Raw genomic sequence first — 17,603 nt, 5'->3', positions numbered from 1 at the left:
TAGAAATGAACAAAATTCATTGAATTAAATAAAAACTTAAACTCAAAAGATGATTTATAAAAAGTTTGTACTCCCTGACATTCCCAGCGGACAATATTAAGTACCTAAAGAACTTGACAGCTCTACAGAGTACACAACTAGACACTTTGGGGGGATAATAGACTAAGAAGGAGGTAACCATTGGAGATCAGTGTCAGTCAAAGGTCACCGAATCACTCTGCGGTTAAGGGTCAAAAGATTACCACTTGGTCACTCTAGACATGGTAGAGCTACAGTAGTGTGCAGATGTTGTGAGGAGACAGGTAAGTGAGGAGCCAAATTAAACACACTGAGATCTGCAAACTGAAAATTGACACATACGTTGAAAAGCGACATGTATTCCTTAGTTCACATTCGCAAATTTAACATTAACAACATACTGTACCTTTAACTTCCTAAGATTTACATAAAATTCATTCCATATTGAATATACTTTACAGTAATTATCACATTTTTTATTTCTTTACTCCTATTTCTTTACTTCTTTCTTTTCTCCCTCTTTTCTGGTCATAAACATAAAAACTGTATCAAATTTCACTGCAGTTCAAAAACATCCCCCTTTAATTCCTCTAAATTTCACAGTTAATAAATTAATAAATCACACCAACTGATGAAGCTTTCAATTAATTTTTAATCTCATTCATTTCTAGTACCACTCACTGTACTTTCATAGTGTGAAAACTTGACATTAATAGAGAATCAGAATTTCATACTGTTCCAGTTCTCACTTGTCACAGATTTGTATATTTCTTTCTAACCTACTGTAGTATAGTATATGGGATACTATGGCATTGCAGAATGAGACAAACACATAAATTTTACAAAAACACAGGTTGCTTCTTGCTTCGACCGTCTCCGAAAAATTTAATTTCAAAATGATACGAGCCCTGTCGCCCAAATGACTGATCTTTGAGTTGCACGTTCTTAAACATTAATACACACGGCATTTGGAGCTCAGGACACTCCGGATAGTCATGCCGCAAGTAAAATTTGCATATACACAACTTAACAATCATTTAATGGCACTCCAAAGCTAAAAGCTAACTATACTGGTAACTCCAAAATTTATTTTGGGAAAGAATGACATTTAAATTCTTGTTTTTAGGTAGTGACCGCACGGTAACTAATACATGTTGAATCTCATGTAGGGTACAGTACAGATGTTTTATAGCTAAATTTAAATAGCTGTGCAGTGTGTGTTTTTTAAATCTGTCACATGTGTGTCTGTCTGTCTAACCTGTTGTTAAATGGTGATCTACAGGCACCTGAAGGCATTTGGGCAAACCAGTTAAAATTAATTCTCTCATCGACATAATCTTTGAGGAAAAGAATGCAAATAATGATGCATTCATCTCTTCGTTAATGCTGTCAGAAATAAATTAGGAATCAAAATTGAGGCGAATTTTAAAATATGAGTATATTAAGCTTGTTCTGAGTTAATCAAGAAAGGGACTCTGTAAACGGTCCACTTCACTTTAGTTACAATCAGCAATGATGGAATGAGGGTTTTCCATTTCCACTTATGATGGCCGTACCACCATCGGTTAATGTAGTCGATGGTATTACATGGGTACAGCCCATACTGTAAATATCACAAGTTCCATACCACAAATTCCAACTAGGGATATTTTCACAGGCTTAATCATGCTCTACTGTTGTGAGGGTGACCTAGGTTTAAATATACAGTACGAGAGCCCACCAGAGGGTACCTTCAAAATACTCGTCAGGAAAAGAGCCGGATACAAGAGAGGGTATGGGAACGGGTACAAAACCAGTACCCAAGCATGATGTACTCATTCAAACTAGAATCAAGTATGAGTACAGGCGTACAAGGTTGACACTACAGTACACAAACATGTACAAAATATGGAAACTGCAGATACTTTACCATACAACACTAGCTGCTGAGCAGTACTGTACCTTTTTATAAACTGTATTGCCGAGGTTATCGACCCCTCGATGACCAATCTTCTTATATTTACTGCCAGGATATCTACTGGCCTCTGCGCCATCTGTCATCTGTAAAGTCAGAAAAGAAGCAGAATAAAACATTAACAAAGTTTATTGTGAAAATTGAGCAATTTCTTGAAATGGCTCAAAGAACACTACAAGGTGCAAACTACACTGCACAGAATGTTTCTATATGGAACTATCGAGTACCTCCTGTTACATTGGGTGGTTTACTGTACATACTTACTGAGATGATGAATTAGAAATTCTAGACAACCTACGGTACATGTAGCCTTACACAGTTGGTAAGGCAAAACATAATAATTTCTCTTTGTGATCTCCAAAATGAATATCTTGACTTTCTCCCATATGTGTGATAAACCTCCTGACCAGAGATTATCTCCTTCCATTGGCCCCCTAAGCCAGGGGACCCAACTAGTACCCTCCCCTATCCCCAAGTAAACAAGGTATAACGTGATATTTTTGGTTTCCCTTTATCGAAGACAAACACCATACTGCCTATTCATGTGGAATCAATCACGCTGGTTTATATCAATTACTGAAATTGTTTATCATATATCATGATACCCAATAGCTAATACACTCTCGAATGATTTAAACACACACTCGAACACGCATTACAGTACTGTACACATGAACACGCACAAAAAGTATTATGACGAAAATTCATTTTACATATCTTAGCTTTCAATGTCATTCAGTGATCTTGGCAGAGCATATATTCCGTCGTCGTGGGCATGATAAGTAAATGTTGGCAGGTCACGTGACAGGAAGAGACCATTGGCATTTATAATTCAATCATACATATGTGACTGCACAATGCAAAAGTGATGTTATATAGATTCTTTATTAAAAATTCAATTTTCAAGAAAAATAAAAAAGTAACTCATAATCCGCCTTCTCTCACAGCTGATTCATAGTTTATTTTATTTTCGTTTTTAATTGCAACCATCTTTCGGATAAAAACTTGAACACTTCAACATTTTTGCAGCTGGTTAATGTCTGAATAAGAAAAGACAAAGATGTGACATGTGATGAACGCAGATGAACATAGATCCGCCAATATCAAGCTTTCGACTTTTACAACGAGTGTCACGAGAGGCTGGCGTGTACCCTACATGTTGCACCCACTGGACCACCTCATCATCCAACAGACAAGAGCGTACCTCAGCATCTGACCACTTTCTCAACTACTGAGGGAGAGGAACGCACTTCCCCACCCCCCCACCCCCACCTCATCATCACTGCTGAGCAACTACAGTATGTAGAAAAAAGCTGTTTTAAAACTATTGAAAAAATGAAATGAAGTCTCGAAATACCAAATCCTCAACAATACTCTACTCAATACTGATGCAACCTGGTCAAGAGATCAACACACTGGCAACAGTCGACACTGGGTATTTCTTCATTTGGTTTAAATACTACTGAACTGTATGGTATATATACATGTAGCTCTCAGTATATAAAGTAAGATCGTTATCTTCACCTTGAAATTATTTCACTAATGATTTTTGCTGAGTTTGGAAGGCAATATGATTTTTTATTAGATTACCAAGATTTGTCTCAATTTCAGTTTAAAGTTCAGTTTAAAATGAAATATTATGCGGTTTGTAAACAAGTCAATTGGAAGTTCTAATGTGGCTAAATGGCAGCTCATGATTTCTCCTAATGAGAACTGAAGAAATCAGTAGTAATTGTAGGCTTTGTGACTTAAGCACGCTGAATGCAAACCGTGCCAAACATAATTGCTTTCATTGGTCGGAGTATATTTCTAAGACTGTCACTCTACTCACTGTTCTGTCATGTCATCAATATGGCTACAGTAGGTCTACATACATAGTACATATGAACATACAGACATACACAGTTTACAAATGTCCTCATGAATATGCAGTTCTCAGCCCACGCTTTCCCACGACTGTAGTTGGCGGGGATAAACCAAATCACAGAGTGGAATTATATTTGCAAAAATCTTTCAACTCATTTTGAGACTACTGACAACAGGCATAAGGAATAATGTAGAGACATTTGGAACATGAGTACAATCCCATAGCATAGAATCTATGTATACAACAGGAATTGGAATTTGCATTTTAGATGATTTTTAAATGTTGACCAGTCCCTTCCCAAATGACATCTTTCTTCCTGTTAGAACAATTCTGGTATATAGCTTACAAACATGTGTCATTTGGTATCATGTTACAGTATGTCATGTGCCAAGGTGGTGTATGGTATCAGCACATAAATAGCTTAAATTTCTGCACTTATATGTAATATGTGCTGCAATATTTTTATGAATCATACAATTTTTGACCCTATTGCATCATATAATTTGGTCAGAGATTAGACCTGTAATTACATTAACATATACATTTTTCCAAACTATATTCATAATTTGGTGATCCCTTTCAATAGATAATTTACTACACAATTCAATCTGTGGGCTCCACCCGTAGACTATCACTTCCTTGTTAAATGCCAAACTTTGCAAAATTCTGGGTGTTACGTGTAAACACTGTAAAGTTAAAGAGCTACATAGATATCCTGCTGATGGCACCTCTTTTGTAAGTGTTTGTAAGCCGAGCCCCATTCATAAACAGTGACGTGTGTATATTGTTACACTCTGGCACATATTGGAATCTACTGTACAAAGTGTGTAGGTTTATATACATACATATAGACAGTATAATACAGACAACATTACTAGAGGAAGGAAGACAGGGTGATGGATTTTCTTTTTCCAAAGGAATATTAATAATAATAATTCACACTCTGATAGTTTTTGTGGGAAGTTTATCAATGCATTTTTCTGACAAATTCTTCTTTCACAGTGATCGCGAATCCAGAGAGAGATTTAATTTATGGAAGAATTTTTTTTCATATGGGATGACGAGGGGGGGGATATTTTGGCCTATGAGGACTCCATGAAAGCCCTACGAAATGCTCTATCAACTATCTCAGGTTTTATTTCCCCATTCCCCTCATTGTGAATATTTCTGATCCAGAAAATTCTGATCCAGTTTTCATCCCCATGTCCCCCTATTCATAAAATACTTGCTATGTTAATTTGGTGTATAGTTAGAGTAGACAAAGGTAGGTGTGCATGTAACTGTTTGGAAACAGGGAGTGCAATAGTTGTGAGGGGACAGGTACAGTATTATGTAAGCAATGCAGTACACTGCAGAAACTGACTTGAAATGATTCAAATGGACTGCTCGACAGAAGGCGTGCTGTAATGTGCACGCCTCTTACAGCATGCAGCATACAAAACTATATAGCCTAAGGAAATATTAGTTCAGAAAAAGATTACCACAATCCCAAATCCCTGTTTTTCGCATTTAAAAGGATTAAAGTTCATGCCCTGTTTCTAAAGCAGAGATCCAATTACGAGGATCAGTTTGTTCTTCTGAGCACTTGCACAAATTTTGCAGGGACTGTTGTCTCTTTTTTTTGCTTAGTTTTTCTGTGTGGAGCTGTAACAGATCTGTGGCATCAAATGCGAGAGAAGCTCGTAGTACAAACTTTTATATACAGAGTACAGTGGAGGGCCGCAGCGTGTTTCACAAGAGGATGGCCGCATCGAGAATCGAGGCCTCTATGGCTGATACGAGACATTTTGTAGTGCCACTGGCGCCGATTTGAAGGCTCTTCACAAAATTTTGATTATCAATCAGAGTACGAATCTTATGCATGTACGGTATGAACGAAACTGGAACCAGGACCGGTAAAGCAAATTATGTAGTTAAATGTAGAGATTTGGCACCAAAGAAACACAAAAATGAATAGCAGAAACCATCTGTTTAGGGCATCAAACATTACAGAATATTTGAGCACTACTGTAGGTAAAATTGTCTTGCTTCATCATGAGCTATCCTGTTGTACTATGGTCCATTGTGCAATGTTGAATGTCTTTAAATTAAGAGAAATTAGAGTGATTATATATTGCACATGCAACAGGCTCGAACAGACCACCCTTTTACTCCTTTTAATATTTAATACCCAAATTAAAATCTCTGGCAACAATTTTAGGAATGATATTTATGTTCTCATTTGGGTTTCTTCTCTTGGACCAGCTGACTGAAAGGGTTTGCATATTTTGCCTCCATCGATTTTATCCATCTACAGTAAGTAAATGCTATCGTCCAATAATGTTTGAATCTAAATTATTGGGGGAAAATGCTGTGACTTTTCAGAGTAAACATCAAATATTATTCATTCTAGATTTGGTAGAAAGAGGTGCAAAGGTTGTGGGGAGACAGGCAAGCGAGGAACGAAGTAAACATATATTAATGAAGAAAAAACAACTTCATCGTCAAAAGATGGTTGGCGATGACCTAAAGTATTTCTTGGTTGTGTGATATAAACTGTATGTTCAGAATTAATTTTCTACAGAAACTTGTGGTTACAAAGTGCTCACATGTTGACCTGAACACATAAAAACAATTGTGTTCCTCAATGAAATCTAAAAAAACTTCCTCTGAGTGCAAGGTGTGTCACAGACACAAAAACACCCCCTCTTTGGTGTATCACAAGGAAAGTGGGGATTGGTCATCAAATCAACAGTCAGGTGGAAGAAATTAGTACAAACCTCCATGTTAGGCAGTGTGGGCTTCTCCCTATTTGACTTGATACCTGTAATAGAAAACAAAGAAAACAAAAAATATAGTAAGAAAATCACTTTTAAGACCAAATACAGAATGCTTGGTTATCATTTAGCAATAGACCATATCAATATTAACAGCAACATAAAATAAATGATCATATACCATGTCTTTAATAATACTATAGAGGGGCTAAAAACACATTAATTTTTTAGGGAATTTCCCACCGACTGGCACATTCATAAAAACCTTGTATCATTTTCCTATGCAAGTTCCTCTTTGAAAGGTGAGGTTGGTTAAACTGAACTTGTTGTAGTCATTTACCAGATGGCCTCCAAAGCTGATTTTGGTCTCTTCGAACAGAAATTTGAAAAAATTTGGAAATCTCCAACGGACGATCAGACGTTAAAAATTTGCCCTTAGTTCAACCCACTGTAGACACTCATGAGCTATAAGCACTAATGTTGTGAGGAGACGCTGTACAGTAATGAGAGACGAAGGAAAGTAATTGATATTGCAATTTGTCTTAATGTGTCTACAAATTTGTCCCAGGTGGCCTAACTGTAGGTAGGAAAGTCACAAATTAAAATGTTTGCATAATTCCGTGAATTTCGCACAGAGCATTATGTATGATCACTTAAGGGTAAATACTTTTGCTTGAAGAGAAATAGAAAATGTGGCTTATTGGGGTTTACGGGGCTCGTACCACACCGGTATATTTGCATAACGGTTTGTGTGGTTGTTTTGGTATTTGCTGTTACTTCTAAAGGTCAATCCAGCTCTGATGAACTCTGCTATTTTATCAGTATCTTTACCTGTACATACTACAGGATAATAAATAGTGTAGTTTAGTTACTTCTAGTCAAATCTTGTAGTTCCTGAATCCCATAAAGTATAGCTTTTAAGTCTTGTAGTATAGTATCATTTAGTACAGTAAGCACTGCATGTGTATCAGAGAAATATCAGGAAAACCAGAGTTTATTACTGTGAAGGCATTTGCAGTACTGTTCTGTACCACAACAATACCCACAACATTTCCCAGCATTATATTTCTGACCAGGTCCAGATATCTTACTGTAGATACAGTAGGACACTAGTAATTTAAGCACTGACAGGTACAGCATGGTAGATGGGTGGGGTTGGGGGGGGGCAAGAGATTAACCTTCTCCATAATAACCAAGTCCTACTTCTAGACTGTGCACAGCACAACACACTTAACAGATTACCGCTGTACTTACTATACTGTCTGCTATTGCACTTGAATTCCCTGATGTGTACAATTCTACCATAGAAACTGCAGTAATTACTACAACATTAGTTGTATCTTCTGATGTCGTTCAGGTTTAATTCTGCCTCAGATTACTCTTCTACAACTCATAAACATCAGACAGTCCTACTGCAACATCACTCATTTGTACAGTACTTATTAAAGAATGTGTGCCAACACTGAATAAATGACTGATAGAAAGTTCTACATCTGTGCCTTAATTTAAACTGTTCGTTGAATCCCAAACCTTACAGGGTTTTTTTGACGAGCAATGACCTTACTTGTCTCCTCGGTGGAATTGAGTGACTGTTCGCTAAGTGTCAGGCCTGGCCGAGTATTTCACAATTTTAGCTACTTGCTATACAATGCCACTGCATGAAAGGTCTAATGGCTACAAAAACAAAGTACCACTGGCATTTTCCTTGAATGAATGTTAAGGCATGAAGTGTGTAAAGTTCTAAACAGGTTAACAGACTACTCTACTGTACTACAGTACTAATAAAGGTACAGTACGTACAGTTAAACGAGAGTGCAAAGGATGCGAGAAGACAGGTAAATGAGGAAACTATATATATATAAGTCGCACAATAAAGCTGGCCCAAAAATATGGTTCTGCCACTATTACAGCTTTACTGTACAGTATATGAACTAAATAAATATGTTACTCATTTTCATTTTTAAGATATTAAAATTAATCCTTACAATTCTTCTTTTTTTTTTTGAGTCAAGTGTCCATACTTTCCATCGATTGCGATATTTTTCTACACACCGTAAATCATCAAATAACCAACTGTGAGTACTTCCACACGTTACGATACTGACATAACTCATCCTCTTACCGTTTACAAATGTAATTGTGCGAGTTATACTGTACATACAGTACGTTAAAAGCACCAATACACTATTTATTGCCCTTTAAAACTGTCAACTAATATATTGCAATTCTAAGAGCCCTTGAGTACTACTCATAGTGACAGGAGTCTTAAGATCTTAAAAGTGATGGGTGATTTAGTCTGCATTAGCCTTACCATCCATACATTGACCTATTTTACATTCCCTACAGAGACTTGGTACTTCAGTACGGTATGAGATGAGAGTACAGTATTTTACGTACAAACCGCTCTGTATCGTCCTAACTTCACAATCATCTAGTTCTCATTATCTAACAATTGATCAATTGTGCCTGACCTGTCTCTACACTGTTCTCTGTTTTTCTGTTCGTTTTTTTTTTTTCCTTTTTAAATTCAACCCAGTTTAGTTTGTATTTTTAAAATTAATACAAAACAGCAGAGAAAAACCAATACTCTTTTGTCATGACTGGACTGGACGTAAGTCAACACGAATATATCAGATTTTGCAGGCTCTTTCAAGGTTTTTGATTTACTGTAATAGAAAATCCATTTTAACAATTTGGTCCTCAAGCCGAATGCCTAGCCGAGTTTGGAAAATGTACAGTCAGTGCGTTTGCAATTTCGGTAATGCTTACTTGCCTCCTCTGTACCTTTCAACTCTGGCATCTACGAAATGTTCAGAACTCGCTCAAACAAATTGAACACAGAGGTAAAGTAAGAGAGAGACTAAAACCAAATCTGGTATAAATTCTGACAGAACCACACGACTTACCTGTCCCCTCACAACTTCTGCCCTCACCATTTCACTACAGATCAACCACTTCTGGTCTGATGTCTTCCTTATTCTACCAGTTGAACCTTCTAGCAAGACTACACACATGTACAATACTCTATATGTATGGAGTTTGGAGTAAAAGGATGTAAGTAAATAACAGCCCTCCCCCCCCCCAAAATAGTGCACCATACCACCACCCATTCTCCTTGGACACCCCAAAAACTGGAGAAGCAAGACTTGGACTCCCATTAACACTGCACCTGGCACCGCACCTGTGACACTGCACCTTTGTCATCACGTGGCCTTGCAATATACAGTAAGTATATTGCAGTAAAATTTTATTTGATACAGTATGAATAAGCCTGAGCACTGTACAGTATGTGCCACTAGGGTGTCCACTATACTGTATGTGCTTCTCTAAACTGTTTCTGTTGTAGGAGTCTTTAATCACAAACATGCTGTCAAAGCTATCAATTGACAATATCTCTTTTAAATTTACTCAGGTTTTGACTGATTTTTCTTTATTTTGACAGTTAATCTAAGCATCCCCCGTCACATCTGCCTGTGTTCCACCCCCTCCCCCTCCCCCTCCCCTCCACCTCCCCCTCCCCATGGTGAGTCATCTGCTCCACATTACCACACACTGAAATTCCAAGTATATACTCGATTCTTGTAACACTGTACACTCTAATGAACAATCGTTACTACTGTTGCTGAATAGAAACTACAGTAATGCTGCTCAAAGTTGGAAGTGGGAGGTTGTTGAGAACCACTTGAAGAGGCATTTTTGAAGAGGCATCTCGTTTCACATACACGGGTAATATAAAACTGTCAGCCTTTGTACTCCACAATGCACTATATACAAATGCACTATTGTCAGTCTGAAAAATCTTTGTATATACTTTTACTGCGGTACATTCCAGAATGTACCGCAGTAGATGAGGCTATTAAACTTGTTTCCCAATGCACCAAGTAATAACTATGTGATTCCAATTTTCACTTCAAGTTAGAATAACAGTCACTGTTTTATCATACAAACTTATCATACAAAAATATTATATATAAAACTCATTGTATTTCGTGCTGTGATGCTTCACAAACAGTATGAAAAATTCTGATTGAACAAAGAACCAGTGCCCGGGTAATATATGCTCTCTGAGAAAGCCATACCCGGTACCACGTAGCTTGTACACAGTTCAGAGTAACTCTAAAAGTATGGTAGCAATGAGCAAAAGTATTGAAGCAATGGGAGGTTAAGGGTCAAAGGTTACCACTTGGTCACTCTAGACAGGGTAGAGCTACAGTAGGGTGCAGAGGTTTTGAGGAGACAGACCTATAAGTGAACTACAGGTAGCAAAGAAAATCATACTTACTGTGAAAGTGTTGGAGCAATGACTTCCTTTAAAACTCATTAGAAATTTAAATGGATATTTGCAAGTCATTATCAAAATTAATATATAGCTGAAAAGATATTGAACAAAACAAGTTTTAATGATGCATTTTGGATTGGGTTGTAAATTTATATCACTTTGACAGTAAGTTGATAGTAGGTTGTTGACTGAGGTAAACAGAAAACTTCTTCTGGCATTTATAGAATTATGTAGACCGATGGTTCATAAATTTCCATGATCATATAGTTAAAATCCACACAGACTTCACTGACCAGTGAAATGTTCAAACTCAGAGAGTCACCATCAAAAATACTTCACACTACATTTAAGGCGAAGTGTTGGTTGACCAAGCAATCAATCCAACCATGATACACATATTACAGTAGCTTACTACTAACAGGGTTAACCCATGGAATTGTTGATGTTCATGTGCATCAGTCTCGTTTGACAGTACATGTCACACCGACAATTTTTACAGGAACACGGCCATTGAAAACTTACTGCTGTGTCACAGCAACATTCACCAAGATTTTATCTTTGTCTCTTTGCTTCAGAAATAAATGCCGAGACTGGTGTTGGCTAAGTATCATGATGTGCTCCAATTATTTTAAAAAGAATAAATGTGCTCCTTATACAGTACCACAAAGTACAGCACTAACAGTACAGTGTCTTGATATCACTTGCAGGTGGCATATACTGTACTGTATCACTACTGGTAGCAGGCATTATACAGCATTTGACAATTTTAGCCATTGGCTACAATCAAGTTCCCACTGACTTTTTACCTAAAAAACAACACACGTTGATCAGTTAGAGTACTGTAGCTCTAGGCTTTTGATAACAGCACGATAATATTTGCTGATAACGATCATGATATAGGGATTTATACTGTATGAATGTTACTATACGTACGGTATGTAAATCACGATGATTCCTTGTATTACGATTGCTAACTGAATTACTGTAAAATGTGTTTATGTCCTTAATCTCTACTGGTAGAAACATGCCTGGGCATTTTTATCCTACAGTGCTGGAAAATGGCTAATTCTACCGGCATTTGCCGAGTCAAAATAGCCAGGATTACGAGGCCTGTGGCAATGTCAACTGTTCTACTGTACGTGTCTGTATACTGTACAATATCTAGGTTGTGAATGATGTGTTGTACTAATTTAGAGGAGAGATTGATACTATCCACTTCTGTCCTCCTATAGTAAGCAGGAAAATTTGATCAAGGAGAACAATTTCAATAGATGACAACGGCATGCTAAAAGACAGAGAATTTGAGACTGCTACATAAAGCAGCTTTAAGTTTGTCATAAAATTCGCATCATACAAATTCCAAGAAAGCATGGATTGCTTTCATTTCTGATGGTACCTGTACACAAACTTGCTTTCAAAGTCTTGTAAATTAGACAGTATAAGATCTTTCCAAAATGGTATACAAGGTTCAATACTAGAGTGCTGCTCAAGAACAATAAATTTTACCATGAGAATTCATCCCAAGCATGCAGAGTGGTTTAATTAATTTTCATTCCAAACATGCTGTGCAGGTCTTGAGTAAAATTGTCTAGCTACAGTACGTACCGTCACTATCATCATGTCACAAGAAAACAGCTGTAAAATCCCCTGCAACAAGGTTAAATCAATATCAAACAATAGAGATGATCTCCACAAACCAGCAGTGCCTATTGTGTGCCTCTACTGTCTTCATACAACACACAAGATTACATCATACGCAGCCAGGCTGCAGGATACTGCAGCCCCCTCAGTGACAGAATAATAATAACAATAATAATAACAAAAACAACAACAACAATAAGAATAATAATCAGCAATTATTTTTACGACTCTTCAGAACCACAAATGTTGGAGAAATCTGCAAGGGCTTATGGATTATAACTAACACATCGGGTGGTTTCCAATTCAATATTTTAACTCAAATTTGGAATCTTTTCAATTTAGAAAGTCATTTCAGATGGGAAAACTGTAGAATTGCTTTTGGATGAAAAACCCACCTTACTATGACCCAGCCTGGTATCGAACACGGAACCTCCCGATTGTTAAGCCTCATAGCTTCAATTGCCACCCGCCTTCATCCACTCGGTCACAGCACCAGTATATAATGCTTTTAATATGCATAATAACTACGATTATTAAATCCTATACATATACAGGAGTTAAGCCCATGCACAAGCAAGCAATGAGATCAAAGTTTTATGTTATTGCTTCAATGTACACAAATGCAAATTTACTCAAATTGTATACATCTACAGTAGGTTAATTTGAGTATGTAGGTACATACATAAAATGTAGTTTTCTAATATACGAGGCAAGTCCTAAATGCAGTTTCTAAGTACCTCTAACGCACAGCACACCAAGGATCCATCTTTAGAAACGTTCATGTTTTGACGAAAATACACTACATACACGTGTCTGAATATTGCACACAATCTCCAAAGACCTGTTCAGTGGCGAACATTACATTGTTGAAAACTTTTGAAGAATTTTAGAATTTCATAGAAACTAGGAGTGATATCAATCATTGAACAGGCAGGGACCAAAAGTCTCAAACCAGCATTTGCCTGTCCCAAAAATAGCCAAGCTGTACATGTATATGTACATACAAACAAAATGTACAGTCTAGCAAAATCTCAAAACGTAGCATTATATACTGTAATAGAATACCAGTACTACACAAGGTAAACAGGAAGAACTTTTTAACGTAATTAACAACTGAGTAAACAATGCTTTTCATCTGTCTGATTCCTGAGTGATCTCTGATTGATTTAAGTTATCTACTCTGTAAGCGATATGAGGCAGTCCTGAGAGAGACTAGTAGAGAGAGAAGGATCTACAGATTGCTATCATGTATACAATTTGGGATTACTTTACATTATAGCAAATGGGGGGGGTGGAGGGGGGTTTGTAGTGCGATGGAAATGGAGAGAACCATTGTGATATTTAACTACACTTTAAACTGCATGTAGATCTACAGTATAAGTGATGTGTCCACAGACCTTTAAGAAATATCCAGGGTTTTAATTCACTTCCCAACATACTGACAACAACAAACCACAGTACTCAAATTTTGGTTTCATTTTGGAGATCTAAATTTTATATATACAGTAAGTCTTTTTCATTTCATTTTGAATGGGTAAGTTGCCCAGAAAACTCCACTTTAGTCTGTATGACAATACCTCCCTGTAATACAATAGCTCAATGTATATATCCAACACATAATATTCAGTGCACTAACGGTTTTTTGAATTTACAACCGCTGGCCTCCATTTTAACCACTACATCCAGGATTCCAGGTCACAGCTGACTTTCTGTTCAGATTACCAAAATCTATTAAAGTGTAAGTTCTATACAGGGCTGTTTCCTTCTCTTCTCAAATTCAATTGTTTAAAGTAGATTATAATTTAACAATGGGTTAGAAATGACTGGTTAATATTACTGTACATCCTTGTTTTATGCTAGAGTCAATGGACTTGAATCACTTGATGACTCACATGTTCATGTTTTCTAGAAACATAGAACACTTTAAGGTGGACCTGATTCGGATGACCTATATTAGTTAAACAATGACTCACAAAGTCACCATTGTTGTGAAATGTTGTTCAATGTTTGCCATTCCATCACAGAATTTGCATTGTTATTTTACACAGCATATGTCAATCATCATCTTTCCAATTACTTCTTTAACCTCCAACAATACAACTATAGGGACACTCTTGCTTAGACTTACAGCATACAATACAGTAGCATGTGCTAAGAATAAAATACCTTTAACATGTTTATTGGAAATGTGCAGGACTTTGCTGACCCTTAACACAGCAACTCATAGATACTGTACAGTCATTGTACATGATGAAACATTTGGAGGACAAAACTAGAAAAAAACTGTATTATATCGAAATTTAAAACAGCTTTTTCCACTGGTTGTATTATTAAAATGCATATTTGATACTAATATCATGATTCCATAGCAAAAGCCATTCATTAATGTACAGTAGTTCATTCCATAGCAAAAGCCATTCATTAATGTACGGTAGTTCATTAATCAAGTTTTCATTTATTTTTATTATCTACTGTACCCAATGTTTTTAAACTTTGCATACAGTATGTGTATAAGAAACTGATTTTTTTTTTTCCATTTATATTGGTTCTGTATTTCTTTACAATACTGTAGTATTAAAAGACACTAAAATGGTCCCATAGCAATGCCTTTTATTAGCTCAATCATCAGGTATTTCTAATAACATACATTGTCATACAATATTTAATTTTTGTCATAATCAGCCCATCTTCTGCATGGTTATATCCATGTACAGTTGTACTAAAACTTTCAAACTTTTCACACATATATGCAACTATAAACAAATTAAATTTTCCCTCACACAAGCAAAATAAAAACGTCAGGCTTTAAAACTCCAACATTCTGCATGCAATTAAGTACAGCTTTGATACAGTACAGACCCTTCATTTTTGGAATATCTGTCCTTGTTATTATGACCTTGATCAGGACTTGCTCATAATTGTTTCATGTTTATCATGTACAGTATACTACTGTATAGGCTTGCGTATTACATCTGGACATCAACAAGGAAGGTGTTTTCCCCACTCTGCCAGAAATTTGTTATTATTAATTTCATCAGGATAAATTGCAGGTTGATTTCTATAGGAAATCTATAAATTGCACTAATATCACTGTACAACTGAAAATGGAAACTGCTTTGAAACATGACCCACACATACTGTACAGCACTGTTGATCAGACAGAAGGCTGGGAAATATAACAGTGATGATGCTTTGTCGAGTTGCATTATGGGTCTGTTCACGTTAAAGCGCCCAATTTGGTTGCCTGAGGTACCAAATTTTCAAATTACAGTAAAGAACTTCTATTCTAAGTAAATAACATAACTAATATCTGCAATTTATGAATCAGAATTGACCAGAGCTTAAACTATTCTGGAAATTATATTCAAGATGGTTGAAAGTGTGACAATCTATAAATTTTCCCAAATTTGTTCTTTTTTTAATGGTGGTGTGTCATTCCATTGCTGCTACATTTGGGAATTCTGTTTTTATTTTCTTTATTAACACAAAATTTGCTATTGTAAGACAAGTTTTCAATAATATCGATGATGTTTTTTAAAAAATATTACAGTATCGTTAGAAAATATTCAATTTTTCCTGAAATAAAGTTTAAAAAGTTTTTCTTTAAAGAACAAAATTGAAATTAATAGAAACAATTACACCATAAAATTAAACCACAACATAAGCACATATATTAACCAAAAGCTGAAAATTCTGGGTCATGTCCTCTCAGAATTTTTTTTTTCTTGACTCTTGTTTCGGACATCACCCCTCCAAAATGATCTCGTTTCGGACATCACCCACCAATGGTTTACCTAATATATTAAACCTAATATTTAGTAATAGACCAAATGATGTTCATTTAATGGCAATAATAATGAATAGAAAAGCATTTTAGTAAGTTGATACCCGTACCAAAAGAGATATGGACCCTTCCTAGGTTCCAAGTTCAAAACAAAGAAAAGGGATACAAGTGATCCAAGTGATCATCAAGACAATTTTTAAACGAAGGCCATGCTTGTTAATATTTAGCAATATATATCAGTACTGTACATCACAATATGTGATGCTAACAAACAGCATCAAATTCACTTGAAATAATGAAAAATGCAAACACTTGTTTTATAGATTTGCATAAGACTGTCTTGGACTATGTTTCGGACATCACCACAACTGTATTAGGACATCACTGTAATGTTTTCTACACAATGCATATCATATCAAAAGTTAAATTTGTAACAAAGGGGTCTTTGTTGTTGACAAGCTACCTTCAAGGTATAATGACAGTTTTGAACTTATTATAGTTCAAATCCTCAGTGTTCATTAAAAGTTACTTAATGAGCGTTTCAGACATCACTGAATGTTTCGGACATCACCTTGGAAAAAATGTTCACAAAACTGCATAACAATAATACATATTTCAGCAGGTAACAACAATATGAAGTAATATTTTTGCTATTCAAACCTGTTCAAGCAACAAAAGTCTGCTTCAAAATATACACAACAGTCAGACAGTAGCAGATTTACTGTACACTAGATATTATGAATTTTTGAGGGAATGCAGTTTATTAAAACACCATAGACTGGAAAATCAACAAGGTGGACTGAAAAATAATGGCACTGTAAATTCTTGGGAAAACAAATGCCCTGAGGCACATATTTCAAATTGAACATCTGGACAGAGCCGATAGGTGAAAAGATAGGTGATAAGTGAAAATCTGAAGGCTTGGTGTAAATGATAACCCCATTTAATGTTAATGAATTATCACTGTTTACTACATGTATACTCAATTCATACATATCCAGAATACACACATGTAGTTTAGATCCTCCTGCAAGCAGGAACTCGCGAAGAAGCCATCATTGGCTTTATATCAAAGCCGCAAGCTGACCGAAGTCAGTCTCTTAGATTCATATTTAACGACCATGATTATGAATTGTCAATTGTCAACAACTCTGTAACTTGACGACATACATTGATCTTGGAGTGACACAAACTCAGGACCTTATGATTGAAAGGCACCGGCGTTAACCACTGAGCTAACACTCCATAACACTCCACATAGTGACCATTCATTGATCACCATTTGCATAAAGTTAATCTCTGCT

At 36.2% G+C, this 17,603-nt stretch overlaps 1 protein-coding gene across 9 annotated transcripts in view; it reads right to left on the bottom strand.

Moving 5' to 3' along the window:
• LOC139966961 (phosphatidylinositol 4-phosphate 5-kinase type-1 alpha-like) overlaps nucleotides 1-17,603 on the bottom strand; it is a 52,653-nt gene that overhangs the window by 25,085 nt on the left and 9,965 nt on the right. For all 9 annotated transcript variants that reach the window (XM_071970472.1, XM_071970476.1, XM_071970473.1 and 6 more), the window contains exons 2-3: nucleotides 6,599-6,642; nucleotides 1,960-2,058 (exon numbers count right to left, since the gene is read on the bottom strand). In XM_071970472.1, the coding sequence (XP_071826573.1) occupies nucleotides 1,960-2,058; nucleotides 6,599-6,642 (143 nt within the window). The remainder of the gene's footprint in view (nucleotides 1-1,959; nucleotides 2,059-6,598; nucleotides 6,643-17,603) is intronic.

This window comes from Apostichopus japonicus, chromosome 4 (genome assembly GCF_037975245.1).
Source record: "Apostichopus japonicus isolate 1M-3 chromosome 4, ASM3797524v1, whole genome shotgun sequence".
Classification (NCBI taxonomy): domain Eukaryota; kingdom Metazoa; phylum Echinodermata; class Holothuroidea; order Aspidochirotida; family Stichopodidae; genus Apostichopus; species Apostichopus japonicus.
The sequence above is the reverse complement of the archived record's forward strand: the minus strand, read 5'-3'. Positions and strand labels throughout refer to the sequence as shown.